An 18,197-nucleotide genomic window follows, 5' to 3' on the forward strand; every position below is an offset into this window, starting at 1 on the left:
ATCTAATGTCGAAGCTTGAGAGCTCCAGTTCTCATTAACTTTCATTATTTGGAAAAGTGCTCCTACTCTATTCTTCGGAAATTCAACTTTTATGAAAGAAGGTAAGTCATGTTGGTTTCAAAATACAGTAAAAATGATGAAAAATTTATTTTTGGTTGATCTATTGTGTTCCTTTCAAAGCATGAGCTTTATTTTATCTCCAAAGAGGAAACAGCTGAAACTGAGCAGCATTATTCGCCAGTTCCTCCCACTCTGTGGGAATGATGAAATCGAACCTAAATTCACTTTTTCTTTCGCTCAACAGCCTGGCACGGTCTTGCCATGCTTCAGGCACATCAGTTTTATTAGTTTCTAGGTCTTTCCGGTGCAGTTTCAACATGTGAATTTCTTCGGCTCCTTTCTTTCAGAGGCATCGGGCAGAGCGTGTGCAACATTCCCGTGACCTGCGTGTGATTGAGGCCTATCGTGAGCGCTGTAAAGCACAGGAGATCACCAACATGCTCTCTCAGGCCATCACTACCAAACACACTCTCTACGCCTCGCTAGGAACGGCAGAGTTCTTCGAATTTGTGCTCAAGAATCCATTCAATGTTCCTCAGACCGTCTCTATTGAATGTGATGACCCAGAGCTCTGGTGAGATATATTATGTCTTTGAATGCAATACATCAGTGGTTGTCAAACTGATCAAATATGAACATTTATATACCACCTAGATACATTGACATCTCTTTTCTCGAAAGCTTAAAGGCAGTGTGAGCCACATAATGTCATATTTTGATTAATAACAATTTTCTTACAGGTAGATAAATGATGGTGCTGTAAGAACATTGACTGGCTTTTTTAGAGCTGTGGAAGGGTTGAAACAATACTCTGACGTCTTTCCAAATCTGTATGCTCTTTCTTTCTTATTTGGAACATAAAAGAAAGTATTTTGAAGAATAATTTTGCCCACACAATGTAAGTCAAATGTGTCCAAAAAACAACACTGGGCAGAAACTTTAATTTCGCAAATAAATAATGGATGAACTGAATGATCACAAAACCAAAAAACTTTTTAGTTTAAGCTTCGTTTCATTTTTTTTTGTGTGTGTGTGTGTGTGTGTGTTATGTTTTGTCTCATTTTGTTTTGTGATCATTCCAGTTTTTCATTTTTTGTAATTATGGGAAAGTTACTTATTCTCTGAGCATTCTGAAATAATTAGTAACTTAAAAAAAGTTTAGCTTTTTGTCTGTTTATTAGTGAAATGTTATAAAGGAAGTGAAACGTGTGTAATATGTTAATGCAGTAATTATACAGTTAATACAGTTAGTTATTTCTATCAGAACAACCACTAATAGTGATTACTCTATTATAAGCAATCTCATGAAAGTGTGTTATAGTGAGTTTTTGTCTTGAAGTAGTTTGTGTGTTCACTATAAGAAATGTAATTTGATTCATTCTCAGTACAGTATGCAAATGCCCTAAAAAGACCAACTTAATGTTAATATGTACATACAGTAGTATGCCTATACTTTAATCATGCACAGCAGGCACTGTCTCCATTCAAAGATCAAATAAAGCCTTTGCCTCTGGCATTACAGGCCTGAAAGAAATTCTGCGTAGATCAATGTTTCGTTCACGTGTGAACAGCCTTGTCTGAAATGAACATCTGAATGAATGAGTTTTCCTCAGCGGGGCATTACTGGGGCCAAGAGCTTCCCAGGGGGTAGGAAAATAACACTGAATAAATAATCAATTCCCCCCATTCAAGCTGATTTTAATTGCAGCGTGATGTAAAATATCTTTCCCCGACCAGGTTTCCCGCGTAAAGCTTTTAATTCAAGATTTATACCACACAAAATATGAGTTTTCTGCAGGCCATAGACTGAGTCCACACTCTCCATCGTGATGAGCACAAGCTAAGAAAGTGAGAGAAAGAGAAGTTAGGAGGACAAGGTGGAATAAATTACAGCATTAACACCCCTGCATCTTTCAGCGTTTAATTAGGAAAGACATTAGTAGCCTAAACTCCACACACACACATGCTGTGATTTAGGACAAGATAAATATTCTCAAGCGCCTCTCTCCATGAAGTATGTTTGCATGGCAAACGTCTTCCCAACTTGCATTATGTTGTGGCATAAAACCGCAGCACTTTGTGATGTGTCATGGAGGTAACTGCTAGCCCAGGAGCGGTGTGTTTGTCTGTGCGTGAACCCTGTGAGTCAGTCCAAAGCACTCTTGTATGCACAGAGCTGTGCCAGGGAAACAAATACCTGAGGTCTGGACTTTGCATTCGTACATTTGTGTTGAATTGATGCTTTTCTCTTCCAGTGCAAAGGATATGTCAGGCCCGTGTTTGTATTGCTGATGTATGCCACAAAGCCAACCTTATAAAATCACCTCTCTCTTTCACTTTCACTGAAGAGATTGTTTCTCACCTGTACTCACATATTATATATGGATAAGCTGAACCAATGGAGTGGCAGGTTAGAAGATACGCCAGATTTCAGCAGAGCTGCACCATTCTTTCTGCCTAATTCATTTTATCCACGCAGGTCAGGTCCCGCAGCTCATAATTTGTTTTCAGTCCTCTGAAGCAGTTTTTTAGTTATACTTCAGCTGAATTGTATTATCTCTCTCTTTCTCTCTCTCTCTCTCTTTAAGATTTCTCTCTCTATTTTGATTTTATACACTACACATTCAAATGTTTGGGGTAACGTTTTTTGAACAAATATTTTTCTTAATCAAGGACGCATTCAATTGATCAAAAGTGACAGTAAAAATGTTGATATTGTTATGAAAATGCTTTTTAAACTTTCTATTCATTAAGAATTCCTTTAAAAAAAATATCACTGTTTTCACAAAAATATAAAAATTCAGTTTTGCCATCACAGGAATAAATTACATGTCAAAATATATTAAAATAGAAATTGTTAATATATTTCACATATAACCATTTTTACTGAATGTTTGATCAAATAAATGCAGCCTTGGTAAGCAAAAGAGATCTTTCAAAAAATCATATTTATCTTACCAACCCCAAACATTTAAAAAGCAGTGTACTGTTTATTAATTTCAATCTTTTTTCTTTTTTTTCTTTTTTTTTAAGAACGTGATTTAAGCTTGATTCATTCAGTACTCCACTTCGGATTTTCCATTTACCATGAGAGAAAATATTTAAGTAATATAAACTAAACATGTAGCAATTTATAGTCACCCTCACCACAAGCCCTGTTTGTTTATGTCTACCTTGTTTTATTGCTGGAAGTACTGTGAAGAGATATTATGCCAGGTCATATTCCCCATTTAGGCTTTATAACATTTCAGTTTACTTTTCTGTCATTATAGTCCTCTTTTCTGCATTTTAAAAGATCTCCTTGCATATATGCTTCTATATGAAAGAAAGGGAAATGTGCTTTGCTTTTGTTCACGTAAGTATACTTTTGTGCCACCTGCCTGGCTCTCTGTTATTAAAGAGAGAATGTGATTGAATTTTCCGAGGCTTGCTTTCACATCTACTGTACTGTACATAGTACAAAAGAGTTTTTACACCTCTAAATTATTATTTTTTTTTTTTCTTCATTTATGGAGAATGATCCCTTCTCGGGCCCAGAGGTGCTGCCTTTGATGTTTCAAATGCCCTTTTCCTTCATATATTTGTGCATGAAATTTGTCTCTATGAAACAGAAAGTAATATTTCACACCCAGTGTGTGTTATCTTTAAACCGTACCCTCCCAGGAGTTTCAGTTCTGTGAGGGCTTATGTTTGACTGTATCATGCATACTCAAATACTCTTTTTCATTGCCAATAAAATACTGCTGGCAAGGCAAAGAAAGTCCTCAAGCTGTTCCTTTCTTTTCTTCTTCTCTCTCTCTTTTTGCTGTTTTTCATCTTTTTCTCTTTTTATCCCTCAGTGTAATGGTGAAAACTGAAGAGTGGAGATATTTCAAGGAGTTGACGAAGACTCTGACTCCTCTAGAGGAGGAGATGTTTCATGTAAAGGAGAGTACACAGACTCCACAGGTTTACCTGCGGCCCAAAGAAAGCGTCCATGTCCCCTTCAAGTACCAGACCTTTATCTGTGGTCACACCTTCCCTCTTCAGGTAAATCTAGGGGGAACTCTCTCAGACTTATACTCAGCGTTCAACCGTTTTTTGTTCTTGTGTTTTCAAAATACTTTTCAGCCCCAAAGTTTTATTGCTAATAACACTAATAATAAATGCTGTACTGTTTTGAGTTTTTTTTGTTTTGTTTTTAACCTGATAACTGTCACTCACGTTTTTGAAGATAGACTTGAATGTGCATGATACAAACCTAAATTTTTATAATTCATGACTGAAAACATTTTTTAACATGATTTTGATGTACCATTTCCATGGTAATGCAATGTCTGATTTTAAAATGGGTTTTAAAGGATGAATTTTGAGATTTTATGTTTTCAAGTGATATATAACTTCTGATGATTTCTAAAATGTGATAGAGAAAAAGGCAACGAGGAAGTCTTTTTTTTAAACAAAGGTCAAAACTCCTTTTGTAATGTAGATTTCTGAGGGTGCACTCTTGTCATAAATTGATCTATTACTTTTCCTACATAATTTTTAACAAAAAATATTGGTATTATATATATTTGGGAGTCTTAGACCTTTCCAACGATATATAGTTTGTCAAGATTAGATTAAATTTGATTGTAATATAGTATAGTCAACGTAGGCGTCCCGTATACGGGACGGGGTGACATTTAACAGGTTAATTGTACTTTTCACTACCAGTTGTTTTGTTTTGTTTGATGAAGAGAAAGTTCAAAAGATTTTGATCATTTGATCAAATTAATTTGTTGTTTATATATATTTTTTGTTTTGCTTTTAAAAACAACAAAAAGGTAAATTTTCACCTCAAAGATTTAGTGCTAATACTAAATAATAAATATTTTATTTTATTTGTCTTTAAATGTACTTTTTACTACAATAATACAACCAATAATAAATATTTTAATTTAATTTTGTATTGTTTTCTTTGATTTTTTTTTTTTTTTTATATAATTCATTATATTTCTTTTATATTTATTTATATTTTCACCACATTGGTGTAAAAAGTCTAGACAGGCCCACTATGTAGACTCTCAACTGAAGTAAATCTCAACTGAACTGTCCACTGAACTGCTGATACTGGAAAACAATATCATCTGGAGAAAATGTGAACTATTTCATTATTTTTACGTGTTGTGTTGTTTTGTAATTCAACCATGAATGATGTGTCATCACTGAGAAACTGCATTTGTTTCCTCATTTCCCTTTTGCACTGATGAGACTTGGATTAGTTCACATGTTTCCGGTTTAATTGGATTTGGGTTTGTTTATAGTCTGTAGTATTACAGCGGCACCCACAAGTGAGGGAGTGGAGTTTAGAATGACTCAAAGCATCAGCAATAATGAAATGGATTAAAAACAGCCTCATCCAGACAGTCTGAACAGACCTGTCCAAACAATGTTTTTCCATCCCTTAATGACATTATTTCAATGTGATTGTTCTCTCACCGAATGCTGCACTGTTCATGATGACTCCTCTGTCGTACTGCAGGATATGAAAGGCTTAAAGACTTCAAGAAGTCCACAGATGGCTCAGAAACATCTGTCCAATACAATTAATGCCAAATCCATCAAGGTAAGTGCTTAGCACTCACTGTACTGCTGAGCACACACAGGAGCTCGGTCTCTTTCTATACACCCTGATTAGTAGTTGTGCAGTCAGAGAAGTGGTCCGGCACTCTTCCCGTGGTTCGAACAATCCAGACTGAAAACATGACTTGGTCCTCAACAGTAAAACTGAATGTAACTGATGCACACTTACAAGAACCAAACAAAGGTTTCATTCTTTTGTATTTCTGTATGTATTGTTAAGGTGAATATGTATTAAATAAGAAAAAGAGCTCTTGATCACAGCCCTTGCACTGATGGATCCCTTCTGTTTTGACCTTTTAATTGTGTGTTTGAGATTTGACCAAATACATTTCATTTCAGCCTGCCATTAATATTCAAATTGATTAATTTCAGCCTTTTAAATAAATGAAGTCTGTTAATGAGCAACATTGATCAACTGTCCTGTTGCCTCTCATTAATGTTTCATAAACAGGTCCACGCAGATTCTGCAGACTTTCGTGGGCAAATTTACACAGAAATTGCCCAGCATTCTCAAAGGTCTACACTTCTGCAGTCCCTTACATTAAATATTTTATTAAATATTTCATATTGTTTATTAAATATGTTGATAAATGCAATAACACAGACAAGGTAATGAACAGGTTATTCTATTTCTGTAGGGGGAAAATTAAAGTACACTGTGTATACATTATTATATAATACAATATGTGACCCTGGACCACAAAACCAGTCTTACGTGTCAATATGAGATTTATACATCATCTGAAAGCTGAATAAATAAGCTTTAGATCAATGTATGGTTTGTTAGGATCAGACAATATTTTGCCGAGATACAACTATTTGAATATCTGGAATCCGACTGTGCAAGAAAGTCTAAATACTGAGAAAATCACCTTTAAAGTTGTCCAAATGAAGTTCTTAGCCATGCATATTACTAATCAGAAATTAAGTTTTGATATATTTACAGTAGGACATTTACAAAATATCTTCATGGAACATGATCTTTACTTAATAACCTAATGATTTTTGGCATAAAAGAAAAATCTGTAATTTTGACCAATACAGTGTTTTTTTTGGCTATTGCTTAAAATATACCCCAACGACTTATGACTGGTTTTGTGGTCCAGGGTCACATATTATATTATATTATATTTATAAAATATGAAAAAACGTTTTTAATCTTATTTATAACCTCTACTTTTCTTTGTATGCATATTTTACCCAGTGAATGGTGGTGACCATCCTATCTTACTCAGATGGTTAAGCTGTGTACTGTACTGTATGTGGGTTGATGTGCTCTTCTATGGCATTGTGGTTCATCGTGCATTTGGGTTGTTTCCTGCCATATGTAGCCAAGAGAGACTGATGCCTTGTAGTACTGCTCACACAAACACACACACACACACACACACACACACACACACACACACACAGGACTCCCATATCATATTTAGTTCAGTTGGGGTCAAGCATTGCTGTGCACAAACTGACATCACCTCCAGAGGAGTGTCAGTGTGTTGTCTTGGGCTGTGAATCCGACAGCCAGCTCGACAGGATCTCACGTGAGAGAGGTTGTGCACTCAGACTGCAGATGACTCATGGTACTTCATACTGTCAGTGCTGTTCATTCACTGCGGAATGATTTCAGATAGGCTTGTCATTTAGAGGCAGACCTTGACCACCTGTGCTGAAAAGAGCAGCTTCGACCATTATACTGGTTCAAGGGTGGGCTTTTACTGGTTTGGTGCTGAACTACAAAGAAATGATGTTGCAAGTTGCAATTAAATTTTGTTCTTCTCTTTTAAATAAAAAATCAAGTATTGAAAGTATATCCAACAAGACAAATGGACCCACTTTATATTAAGTGGCCTTAACTACTATGTACTTACATTTTAATTAATTATTTAGTACAATGTACTTATTGTGTACATACATGTTTTTACATTGTACTTATATTTAAAAAAAACTACATGTAATTACATCTGTATTTAATTTCTGTAATTACATTTATAATTACACTGTTGACCCATACTTTACACCTTAACCCACCCTTAAACTTACCCATACCTCCAACAGTCTCCCTAACCTTACCCCTATCCCACCTCAATAGCAGCAAAAGTGTTTTACAATACAATATGAACACAATAAGTACATTGTACTTCTTTTTTTATGTAAGTACATAGTAGTTAAGGCCTCCTAATATAAAGTGGGACCAAGCATGGTTGTTACTTGAAATAAGATAAATGCTACTTGAAAATAAAATAAAAAAAACTTAAACTTATTTTATTTCTGCTAGTTTCCAAGGAAACATTTCTCATTTTCATTTAGTTGAACTTAAAGTACTAAAATAACTAAAACTGAAAAATACAAATAATAAAACTATATAGGCATGTTTTAAAACAACAGAAACAAATAAAAATGACAATAACTTTAGCTAAAATTAACATGAAAACCGAACATATAAAAATAAAATTTAATTCAAAATGTCAATTAAAACTATAATATTTAATCTCAAAGATGCTAAAATATCACTGATCTACACACAATTATGTTTTTACAAACAGTGGGACAAAACAAAATGACTGTCTGTGGTAATCGACAGCATGTTGCTGGTGTGGTCGATATCTGTTGTCTTGTTGTGAACCCGAACATTCCTTTTATTTTCTCTATCAGTTTAGTTCTCCTGTTGTTTAGCAGGAAGGCCTTTCAAAATTTGTGTAGACTGGAAGCAATCTGCTTGTCTTCCAGGTGCTGTTCCGCGGGGAAGACAGAAAGCCTCTGGCGATCTGCCAGGTGGATGTTGAACCCATGCCACATGTGGTGGACCAGACCTTCCGATTCTACCAGCCTGAACTAACCTTTCTAAAGAAGGCCATTCGCCTGCCTGCAGCCTGGGACGACACAGCAGGTGCTGCTCATTACAAACATCCCAGCCGCCGCGGACACACATACATAAACCCACTCACACAAACATGCTTCAGTGTCTGCTATTAGTTCTGAACTAAAGACCCCATTTGTGCTCTGTCTCCTTTTGTACTTGCTCACAGATGGTTCTGCCACCCTCCATGTGCGCTGCAGCGACCACAATGTCATCTGCCACACCACCAACCTGGTGAGCCAATCAGAATCCACTCTTAAAGGGGTCATCGGATGGCAATTTTCCAAAAAGTTGATATGATTTTTTTAAGGTCTTAATGAAAATTTTTTACATACTTTGGTTAAAATTTCGCAATGGTAGTGTAAAAAAAACACCCTGTCAAAATCAGCACGCTGTTCTAGTCCATGTTGCTTTAATAAGATTCTGAGTATGGGTCACCAAACTCGGATGTATGTCATGTATATCACGTCACTTTAAATGCTAATGAGCTCTGTTACTACAAAAGGCGATTTGCAAAGATTTGTGGGTTGGGTGTTGGGAGTAAATAACAACAGCTATGTTCATTATTACATCCAACAACTAAACACCTCATTCGCTTAATCTGAGACTTTCTTATCTTCCTCTGCACCGGAGTCGCCACAATGGCGAACTAATGACAGCTCACTCAATGCGGGTCGAAGGCAAGGTGCTAGTGTCAGTCAACTATCGTGGGAGGAGCCTGTGCAGAACTACGTCATTCTGACAGGAATCTCAAAACAGACTGATTTGAGAAAAAGGATTTTAAAATAGCGATTAAAAAAAAAACACTGGGTTGATTTTTATCATTATAGGATAGATGTATACACACACTTTTAACACACGTTTATGTTCAAACAACTTGAATTTGGCATCCGATGATCCCTTTAAAGGGTTACACCATCCCAAAATGAAAATGTAGTCAGTAATCACTTACCCCAATGTCGTTCAAAACCCATAAAAGCTTTGTTCGTCTTTGGAACACAATTTAAGATATTTTAGATGAAAACCGGGAGGCTTGTGACTGTCCCATTGACTGCCAAGTAAATAACACTGTCAAGGCCCAGAAAAGTCTTTTTCTATTTAAAAAAAAAAAAAAAATTATGTTTTATACAATAATTTCTATATTAAGTTTTCATAAAACATTAAAGATTTATAATTCATTTTAATGTATTTTTCTTTTCTTTTTTTTCATACAGTATTTGTTTTTAAATTGTTTGTATTATATTTGTATTTTAATTACTGATGAAACATTATTATTTTATAATTAATTTCCTTGGATTTTGAAACTTTAGACTCCAGGAGAACCACAGGATGTTTACCTGAAAGTACCTGGTAGCCCAAGTCCACAGATTAGGAAATTCTTCATCACAATTTTCACGTATGTACACCCTCTTTTCACCTTCTCACTTATGAGTACATGTGGAAAAGTGCACTTTTTTCTTTTTGGAAAGTGAGAACCTGTTAATTTTCACTCCTCCAGATGTATGATGAGGTGTGTGCGTGTGAACCTCTGTGTTTTCCTGTGTGTGTCTGTGTGTGTGAGAAAGCCTGGTCCCTGATTAATCCCTTCATGTGTGATTAATGACATTTGCTTAATCAGGATGTCTCATTTACTGTCTGATTGCATCAGATCGTAATATTCATTTATTCATCAAAATCTGTGACATCTCTTGAGTTCATAATCAGTGAACATGAATAAAAACACAATTTTAGAACCTATGCATCACACATCTCTCTCTGGAACTGGAACCAGTGAGAGTGACTGCAAACGTACAGCAACACATATTAATTAAAGGCAGACAGCTCACATGCTTTATGCTTATACTCTACTATTATCCTGAATGCCATATATTATAATTTAGATAATATCATGTAATTATATAATACTTAAATTCACAGATTCTAAAACTTTGTTCGTTCAACTAAACCCATTCAACCTATAATATTGCACTTGACTTACCCCCATTTTCATAATTGATTAAAACACATATGCATTATCATGAGTTCTCTTTTTGTTTGTTCATGCAGGTATTTTTCATATTTTATATATTTAAGTAAGTGGTTTAATTTTAGGGGTTAAAAACCTTTAGGGGTTTCACAGACCTTAGTTTGGGAAACCATGTTTTAATATGTAATCTATTATAACAATCATTACGATAATATAATATGTTCTAATATTTCCTGAAAATTCCACCCATCTGCTACTAGTCATCAAACAGATCAAGCGCCAAAGTCATGCCATTGTCTGCTCTGTTTGTCTGGTTATTTTGTGATAACAGACAAATTTTTTCATATTTTTTTATTTTTATTATTAACCCTCTGGAGTCTAAGGGTAATTTTGGGGCTTGGAGAAGTTTTGTCATGCCCTGACATTTGTGCTTTTTTCAGTTTCTTATAAATATCTAAATGGCTAAAGTCTAATCTAACTGTAATCAGAACAAACTGGGCTATAATAATATGTGAAATGCATGTATGTACATGATTGTGCTTTTGAGAAAAAAAAAATTATGCGTGGTTAGTGAAAAACTAAAAATGTTAAAACACTTGTAAAAGGCCATAAAACACATAAAGAACATTGGTTCCCGGGATTTTTGAGAACTGGACCTTGTAGCCTAGAATTTTTTTTTCTAAATGATGTGAAAATCATCTTGTTTACTCACCCACAGAAAACAATATATTGATTTAAATTTTCTTAGACACTTTAGGTTGGTAAAAGTCATATGCGAGTAGGCGTCAACTATCATGAATATCATTGTGATTTACACTTGAGAAGACAAAGGCCTGCATAATGAGCTGCATAATGAGCCAAATGAGCCAATCACCAAATCAATTATTTATTACTGATTTTATAAATACTTTAAAAAATATATATAATTTCTTGGTCTTTTTTTAATTATTTATTTAATTTTTACAAAATTAACTTTATCATTGATTTAAAACTTTTTTAAAAACCTCAGTGTTAAAATTTAGTGTGCTTTATTATTTTTCTCTTTTAACCTTACAAAAATGAAAATGTAGTTTGTCAGTGGAACAAATGCATTGGTATCCACTCTAATTAGTGAGCTCATAATAGACTTAATGGTTTTAAATGACTGGACAACAGACAAGCTCGTCAGGCACAGAGTAACCCATCAAAACTGAATTTTTAAACAATTATAATAACCATGAGATCAATCAGCTGTAGCCTTTTTTTTAAATCCGCAACAACAGCTGCTGTTGAGGACAACTCGACAACCAAGGACGGTACAAACGTTCCTCAAATTTTGTCCCTTGAGCTTGAGCCCCTGAGGCAGGGTCAATAGCTCACGCACAAAGTCCTTCATTTTTAATACAGTCCAACTGTAGAAACGCCGGCAGCCAGAGTGACATCAACATCTGCAAAGCTCCTTCGGGGACACGGGTGCCCGCTAGCACGCGAGATGCTCTTAAAGAAAGGGTGAATGGATGAATTTAAAAACGGTGACATTTGGGTCTTTCTGAACATCTCTCTTTTGAAGATTCGAGTTATGCATGCCTCTCTCTCAGGGGAAGTGGGGCCTGTCAGGCCTGTCCTGCTATTGTGTCAGTGTATTTGAGGAGAAAAGTGATAAAGTGTCTTTTGTGTGTCTGTGTCAATCTCTCTATGGCAGTGACCCTTGGCTGGCCTCCCCTGCGCAGATCTGGCAGGTATACGTGCATTACCTGCAAAGGATGGACCTGAGCTGTGTGTGTGGCACTCTGAGCTGGCATTCCCTGGTTCTGCACGGCACACAAGCCATTCGCAGGGTCAAGTGCTACACGTCGCATCCCCTCGAGCTTCAGGTACGAATTGCGGGGTCAAAGTAAAACACACTGATCGGGGGTAGTGAGCTCTGATGGGGGATTATGTGGCCTTTTTTTCTGTAATGGGAGAATGATGAAAAATAATGAGATGGTAAGTAAGAAGACTAGGTTATGTATATTTTATTTCTAATTGTGTTTTATTTAAGGGCTTTGAATATGATTTCGAAGTTTCACTAGTTAATTGCATATTTTTCTGTGACTGAATAACAATTAATCACACTTAACATTTTTTTTTTTTTAATGTAAAGTCCCACTTTAGACATAACTAATTGTTAACTAATAAATACATAAAAAAATTATAAATATATATGCATATTAAATCCCCAAATGTATGTATATTAGTAAAGCTTAAGTCATTAAAAATTTTAAATAATTCTTTAATTTTTACCATCTAAGCCAGTATCGTCTCAGTTATGTATGGTAACCCACGTTCCCTGAAGGGGGGAATGGAGACGTCGAGAGTGACTGACTGAAAGGGAACTGAATATTATATTTGATCAGTTATATTAAATAATAATCATAATCATGCAACATTCAGTTTTTAGACGTTTTAGCTTTTAATAATGGTAAACTACAAGTCATCATAGTGCTGTTTAGCATTTTTTTAACAATTACAGAACATTATTTTTTTTTTTAATAAACACAACAAAAGTGAACTAATTATATATAAATTATATATATATATATATATATATATATATATATATATATATATATATATATATATAAACACTCACACACATACTGTATACATATATGCTTTTTTATGTTAAAAAGTCAATATTAATAGCAGAAATTAATGTATATTTATTTTCCCCATCCATCAGTGATTTTACAGGAGATGGATTTAGAGATGCAATTACTCTGAGAAGGTTTTTAGCATGCCTATTTGTTCAGCCTCTTTAGCCTAAATATTTGCTGATTATCTGTCAATTACCAAACCAAGGGACTGTAAGGCATATAGTCGAGTATGAAAATATGTAGTTTCTGCATTTCGAAAAAATGAGTAAAGAACAGTGGAGTCAGATGCAGTTAAAGTTATGTGAGCGAGGCAAGTACAATGAGGGGATGAAAATAATAAAACCCTTTTGGCTGCAGCAGTATCATTAGCTTCCAGGGTTCAGCACACCACAGCAAAGAAAGAGGTGCTTTAATACATATTTATACAGAAAAAGAAAAAACGTGGATTATACAACCAGCATAAATCTCAAAATGGGTATTTCCTGTTATCCGAAATATGCAAGCAGAGCAAATACAGCAGCTCCCATGTCAACAGTGTGCTGTGTGCTGGTAGAGACCTTACTGTTGGTTTAATTGGCCGTGTGCTAATGTTGTACAGCAGGTGCCAAGAAAGATGATGAGGCAAAGTAGATATACATTATGAGCTTCAGGTGCAGCCTCGTGTTTTCTGAAGTTCTGCAGAGGAGGGTTTCCCTGAAGTTGCTTTTTTTCTGGGTGGGTTTTCTGTTTTCTGTCCTTGATGCCAGAAGCTCTGTGATCATGAGATTTGTTTGTTCCAGGTGGATCCAGGTGAAGTTTTTGCTCTTCCTGCTCATGGAGTTCAGGATGTCTGTGTGGGTCTTAGGGCTCTGCGCCCTGGAAGCCGTTTCTTTTACCTCAATGTGGTCGACGTGGACACTCGGCAGCTGGTTGCCTCCTGGCTGCTGTGCATCACATGTCGACAGCCTGTAATCTCCAAGGTGAGTAAGCAAACTGCATCAGGAGAGTGCAGTAGGGTTCAAATCACATTCATTTTCTTATAGAGAAACTGATTTGTCACTATAATACATAAGCCTTTCGATACTTATTTACAAGATCTCATCACCTATACGGTCATCGGTACAAGACCACAGGAACCAGATGAGTCCTCTGCACAATCTGACTTTGCTGCAACCTAGAATTAAACTGCTGGCTTCGTCTGGCCAGAGGAGAACGGCACACTATTGCGTCACACTATTTCCCTAATACTGGATAGCTGCTTTGACACAATCTGCATTGTAATAAGCACTATTTAAATAATGGTGACTTGAATACTGTTTAGGGTCAGTAAGATTTTTTATTTACTTGAATGCTTTTATTCAGTAAGTACATTAAATCGATTAAAACAAGTACAAAAAAAATTATCTCAAATATATGCAATAAATATAGCTTCTTTAAACATTCTATATAATCAAAGAATCCTATAAAATAGCATTGAGTTTGACGTTTCCACGAACATATTAAGCAGCACAGTTGTTTTAAAAATGAATAAGAAATGTTTCTTAAGCATCAAACCAGTATATTAGAATGATTTCTGAAGGAGAATGACACTTGAGACTGAAGTAGAGGCTGATGAAAAATCAGCTTTGCCTTTACATATTCCATATTCAAATATATGCAGATAGAAAATGGTTGTTTTAAAATTTAGTAATATTTCACAATATTACTCTTTTACTGTTTTCTTTTGTGAATGTTAAAAACATTTAAAAATACAACATTTTAATGTCTCCAGACTTTTGATTGGTACATAATACAATGTGTAAATGATCATTAATATTATTGAGAAATTATTATTACAACAAATTAATATTTGTTTTTAAGTTTTACAATTTAAATGTATGTATATTTCTGTAGTTCATACAATGGAGCATAGCACTAGCAATGCCAAGGTCATGGGAAAACATGAAATGATAAAATGGATATAGTATCCTGAATGCAGTGAAAGTTGCTTTGGATAAAAATGTCAACCAAATTCATAAATGCAGTGAAAATATGTGACGTGATATATGGCAACAACATCAACCCAAAATTTGTGAAAAAAGTACAGTTATAATTGGCATTTATTTTTTTATACTATGCATTTATATGTCTCTGAGCACTGTACATAACTACTTGATTATGTCATTTATCTTCCTCTTGTGAAGTGCTCTCTTCTAGCAACTATCCAGTGGGTGCCAATATAAACTGTCCAATAAAATGGCTTTACTTTTAGTAACGATTAGACAGCAACAAAACTGACACTTTTTTCCCATAAGTGTGATGTGATGCATAGTCCACCATGATCGTTTTTCTCCGATTATGTAAATTTTTTGTAGAGCAATGGCAAGAATTGAATGGGTCTTTAAATTTCAGCTCTGTGACAGAGGATGTGGTGCATGAAGTCAGTGCCAGTGATTTAAACCTGACATTTTTACTTCAGTTATTTTACAATACGTCTCTGGGCTTGTGCTGTAATCTCCCCAGGCGTTTGAAATCAGCGTTCCTGTAGATGGAGGGAAGGGCAGCAATAAGAAAATCAGTTTCACAAACCCCTACTCGTCCTCCAGAGTATTCAATCTGCGCACGGATCGCCCAGACCTGCTTCAGTTTAAAGAGGAGCAATTTCAGGTGAGAGGACCCAAAGCTAATTCTTGCTCTATCAACAGATCTCAGACTCTGTCAGGAGGCCTTGCTGTTTAACGTTGAAGAAGAACCATATTTTTAAAGCCCCATTCAACGAAAAGGTGTCTAGAGCCCAGAGGAGAAGGATCTTGACATGCCTCTGTCTAGGAATCAATTTGTGTCCATCTAAACTGTCATTCTTAGACACGTCTCACTATGTGAAGTTCTCAGTATATTGGAGAACTCAATTTGTGCCCTGGCTCCTCTTGTAATGCCGGTCCCCTGAGGAAACCATAAAGCTGCGGCCCAAAAAATGGGACGAAAAGAGAGACATTCTCACAGTCGGACTGGGGACATCAATATCTCTCACCTCGAAGGGCTCGGAATGATGCGTGTAGGTCTTACAGCTCTACGTTAGACTTCAATTAAAAGCTGTTAATTGATTAGGTAATCGATACACAACCGTTGGCTATTACTCCAGATGGAGACAGAAAACATTAGTTAGCCACAGGGACAGAGTGTCTCGGATATATAACTGTGGCTTTAGGGGTCACAAAGTCATTTTTCCTGATCATCATTTTGCACAGAAATGGTGTAAAACAAAACGGGGTAAAATGTTAATTTCATCATTCAGTGCCCTCATCGATCGCTGTATGGTTTAGTGAGTTTCACATCCCATATCTGGGCAATAAATAGCGAAACAATGTAAAATATGCAAGTGACAGTATTGAACCCAATGGATTAATGATACCTCAGCGTCAAATAAAAGCAATGAAGCTCATACAGAAAGGAAATGGCCTGTTCCAGTTTCTTGCTAGTCAACACGGCTTCAATTATCTTCTCTCACGCTGGATTTATGGTGTCTATATTTTTGAGAAATGCAGCTAGAGATGTTGCTTTTTTCCCTCTTTGAGAAATAACAACTGTGTCATTGTAAAATAGGAGCAGAGCCAAAAGACAACGGAAGAATCGATACGTGCGTGCTTTTGAGGAGATTATGAACTAAATCCTCAGCAGTGTTCCATATGTCTTAGTCAAGCATTAGAGATAATGTATAAAGACAAAACAGAGCTCAGGAATAGGAATTTAATCATGTGACATCAGGAGATGTGGTGTATTTTTTTTAGGGGTAGTACAGTTGTCTTTTAGTGTTTCATGAAAGAAAGAGAGTGATAAAGGTTTAGAGCATCATGAGGTTGAGTAAATCATGACAGAAGTTTGAAATTCAGGTGAACATTTCCTGTTAAAATAATATCAGATTTTTTTTACAAACAATGATTTTGTAAAGAGAAAATAAAATGAGAATTGATCGTACTGTATTTTAGTAATGGAAGAAAAAAAAAATCACAACTGTATAGGATTTATATACTTTTTTTATGGTTATGGCTGAAAAAGGTTTGTTTGTTTATTTATTTCTAAACTTTGTCTAGTTTCCTACATTTGGAAATAGTAAACCAGTTTTCATTCAGAACCAGTTATAAACAAATACAACATTTAACCAGATTCTTTTTGACATTCCTGTACTTGTGTGCAAACACATACCTATTCATTTGTGTGTGTGTGTGTGTGTGTGTTTTAGATTGGGGGAGGGGAGCTGTACACCATCGGGCTGCGCTTTGCTCCAAGTCAGAACCCTGGCATGGAAGAGATTCTCATCTTTATCAATGACAAACAGGATAAGAACGAGGACACTTACTGTGTTAGGGTTCAGTACCGATAACACAACACTATCAGCCTGCATTACAGCTGCTGCTTTTGCCCACAAACAGACCTTCAACCAGCAGATCGATGTGGATTTACTCGCATCATGCACATGCATTTTTGCTTACACTGTGTGATAAGTTGATCCAAATAAGATATGCATTGAAGTACAGACCAAACATACTCTATATATAAATGCAGAGTGTAAGTAAGGTTAACTCCATCCAGCTCATTGAATACATGGAGTAAAGTGTCTCTCACGTGCGCCGGAGTAAAGCTATCCTGTGGTGCTGCAGGCTGAAACTGAGAAGAGCTTCTGATGCTCACATCGGCACTCTTGATGTGTGTGTTTATTATTATGCTGAATCCCTGCTGTGATGTGTCATTAGCAGCGGAGAGTGGATGGCCACTTGCCCAGGACTTCAGCCATCTTCAAACAGTGAGACGTGTTTGTATGACCAGTCATTTTATTTTGTTAAGTGTTCGGAGTGTTACGTTCGCGCTCACTGACAATAGAGTGATACATTTGGGGAAGAAAATAGTCATCCTTCATTATTTTTTGTACTAGTATCAATAAAAACAATTCTCTGATTTATATGATTTGTTGTGTCAGTAACGACATGCTGTTCTTTGTGTTTGCATGAACAGTATGTGTTTGCAGTAGCTCTGAAGGGCTTCCATTAACATCTGTGGACTAATCTCCTGGCTCCTGTTAGAGCTACAGCTGTCGGAGTCTGACAACAACCAGATAACCTGCCAACTTACCAGTCCAGAG

At 35.8% G+C, this 18,197-nt stretch overlaps 1 protein-coding gene across 1 annotated transcript in view; it reads left to right on the forward strand.

Annotated features, from left to right (window-relative positions):
• LOC113107208 (nephronophthisis 4) overlaps window positions 1-17,984 on the forward strand; it is a 64,551-nt gene extending 46,567 nt beyond the window's left edge. The window contains exons 12-21 of the mRNA XM_026269553.1: window positions 408-634; window positions 3,900-4,089; window positions 5,564-5,647; window positions 8,392-8,551; window positions 8,691-8,755; window positions 9,832-9,917; window positions 12,169-12,340; window positions 13,882-14,061; window positions 15,584-15,727; window positions 17,301-17,984. Coding sequence (XP_026125338.1) covers window positions 408-634; window positions 3,900-4,089; window positions 5,564-5,647; window positions 8,392-8,551; window positions 8,691-8,755; window positions 9,832-9,917; window positions 12,169-12,340; window positions 13,882-14,061; window positions 15,584-15,727; window positions 17,301-17,441 — 1,449 coding nt within the window. The 3' untranslated portion in view covers window positions 17,442-17,984. The remainder of the gene's footprint in view (window positions 1-407; window positions 635-3,899; window positions 4,090-5,563; window positions 5,648-8,391; window positions 8,552-8,690; window positions 8,756-9,831; window positions 9,918-12,168; window positions 12,341-13,881; window positions 14,062-15,583; window positions 15,728-17,300) is intronic.
• Window positions 17,985-18,197: the final 213 nt, after the last annotated feature.

The sequence above is a fragment of the Carassius auratus genome, chromosome 8, assembly GCF_003368295.1.
Source record: "Carassius auratus strain Wakin chromosome 8, ASM336829v1, whole genome shotgun sequence".
In the NCBI taxonomy this organism is placed as follows: domain Eukaryota; kingdom Metazoa; phylum Chordata; class Actinopteri; order Cypriniformes; family Cyprinidae; genus Carassius; species Carassius auratus.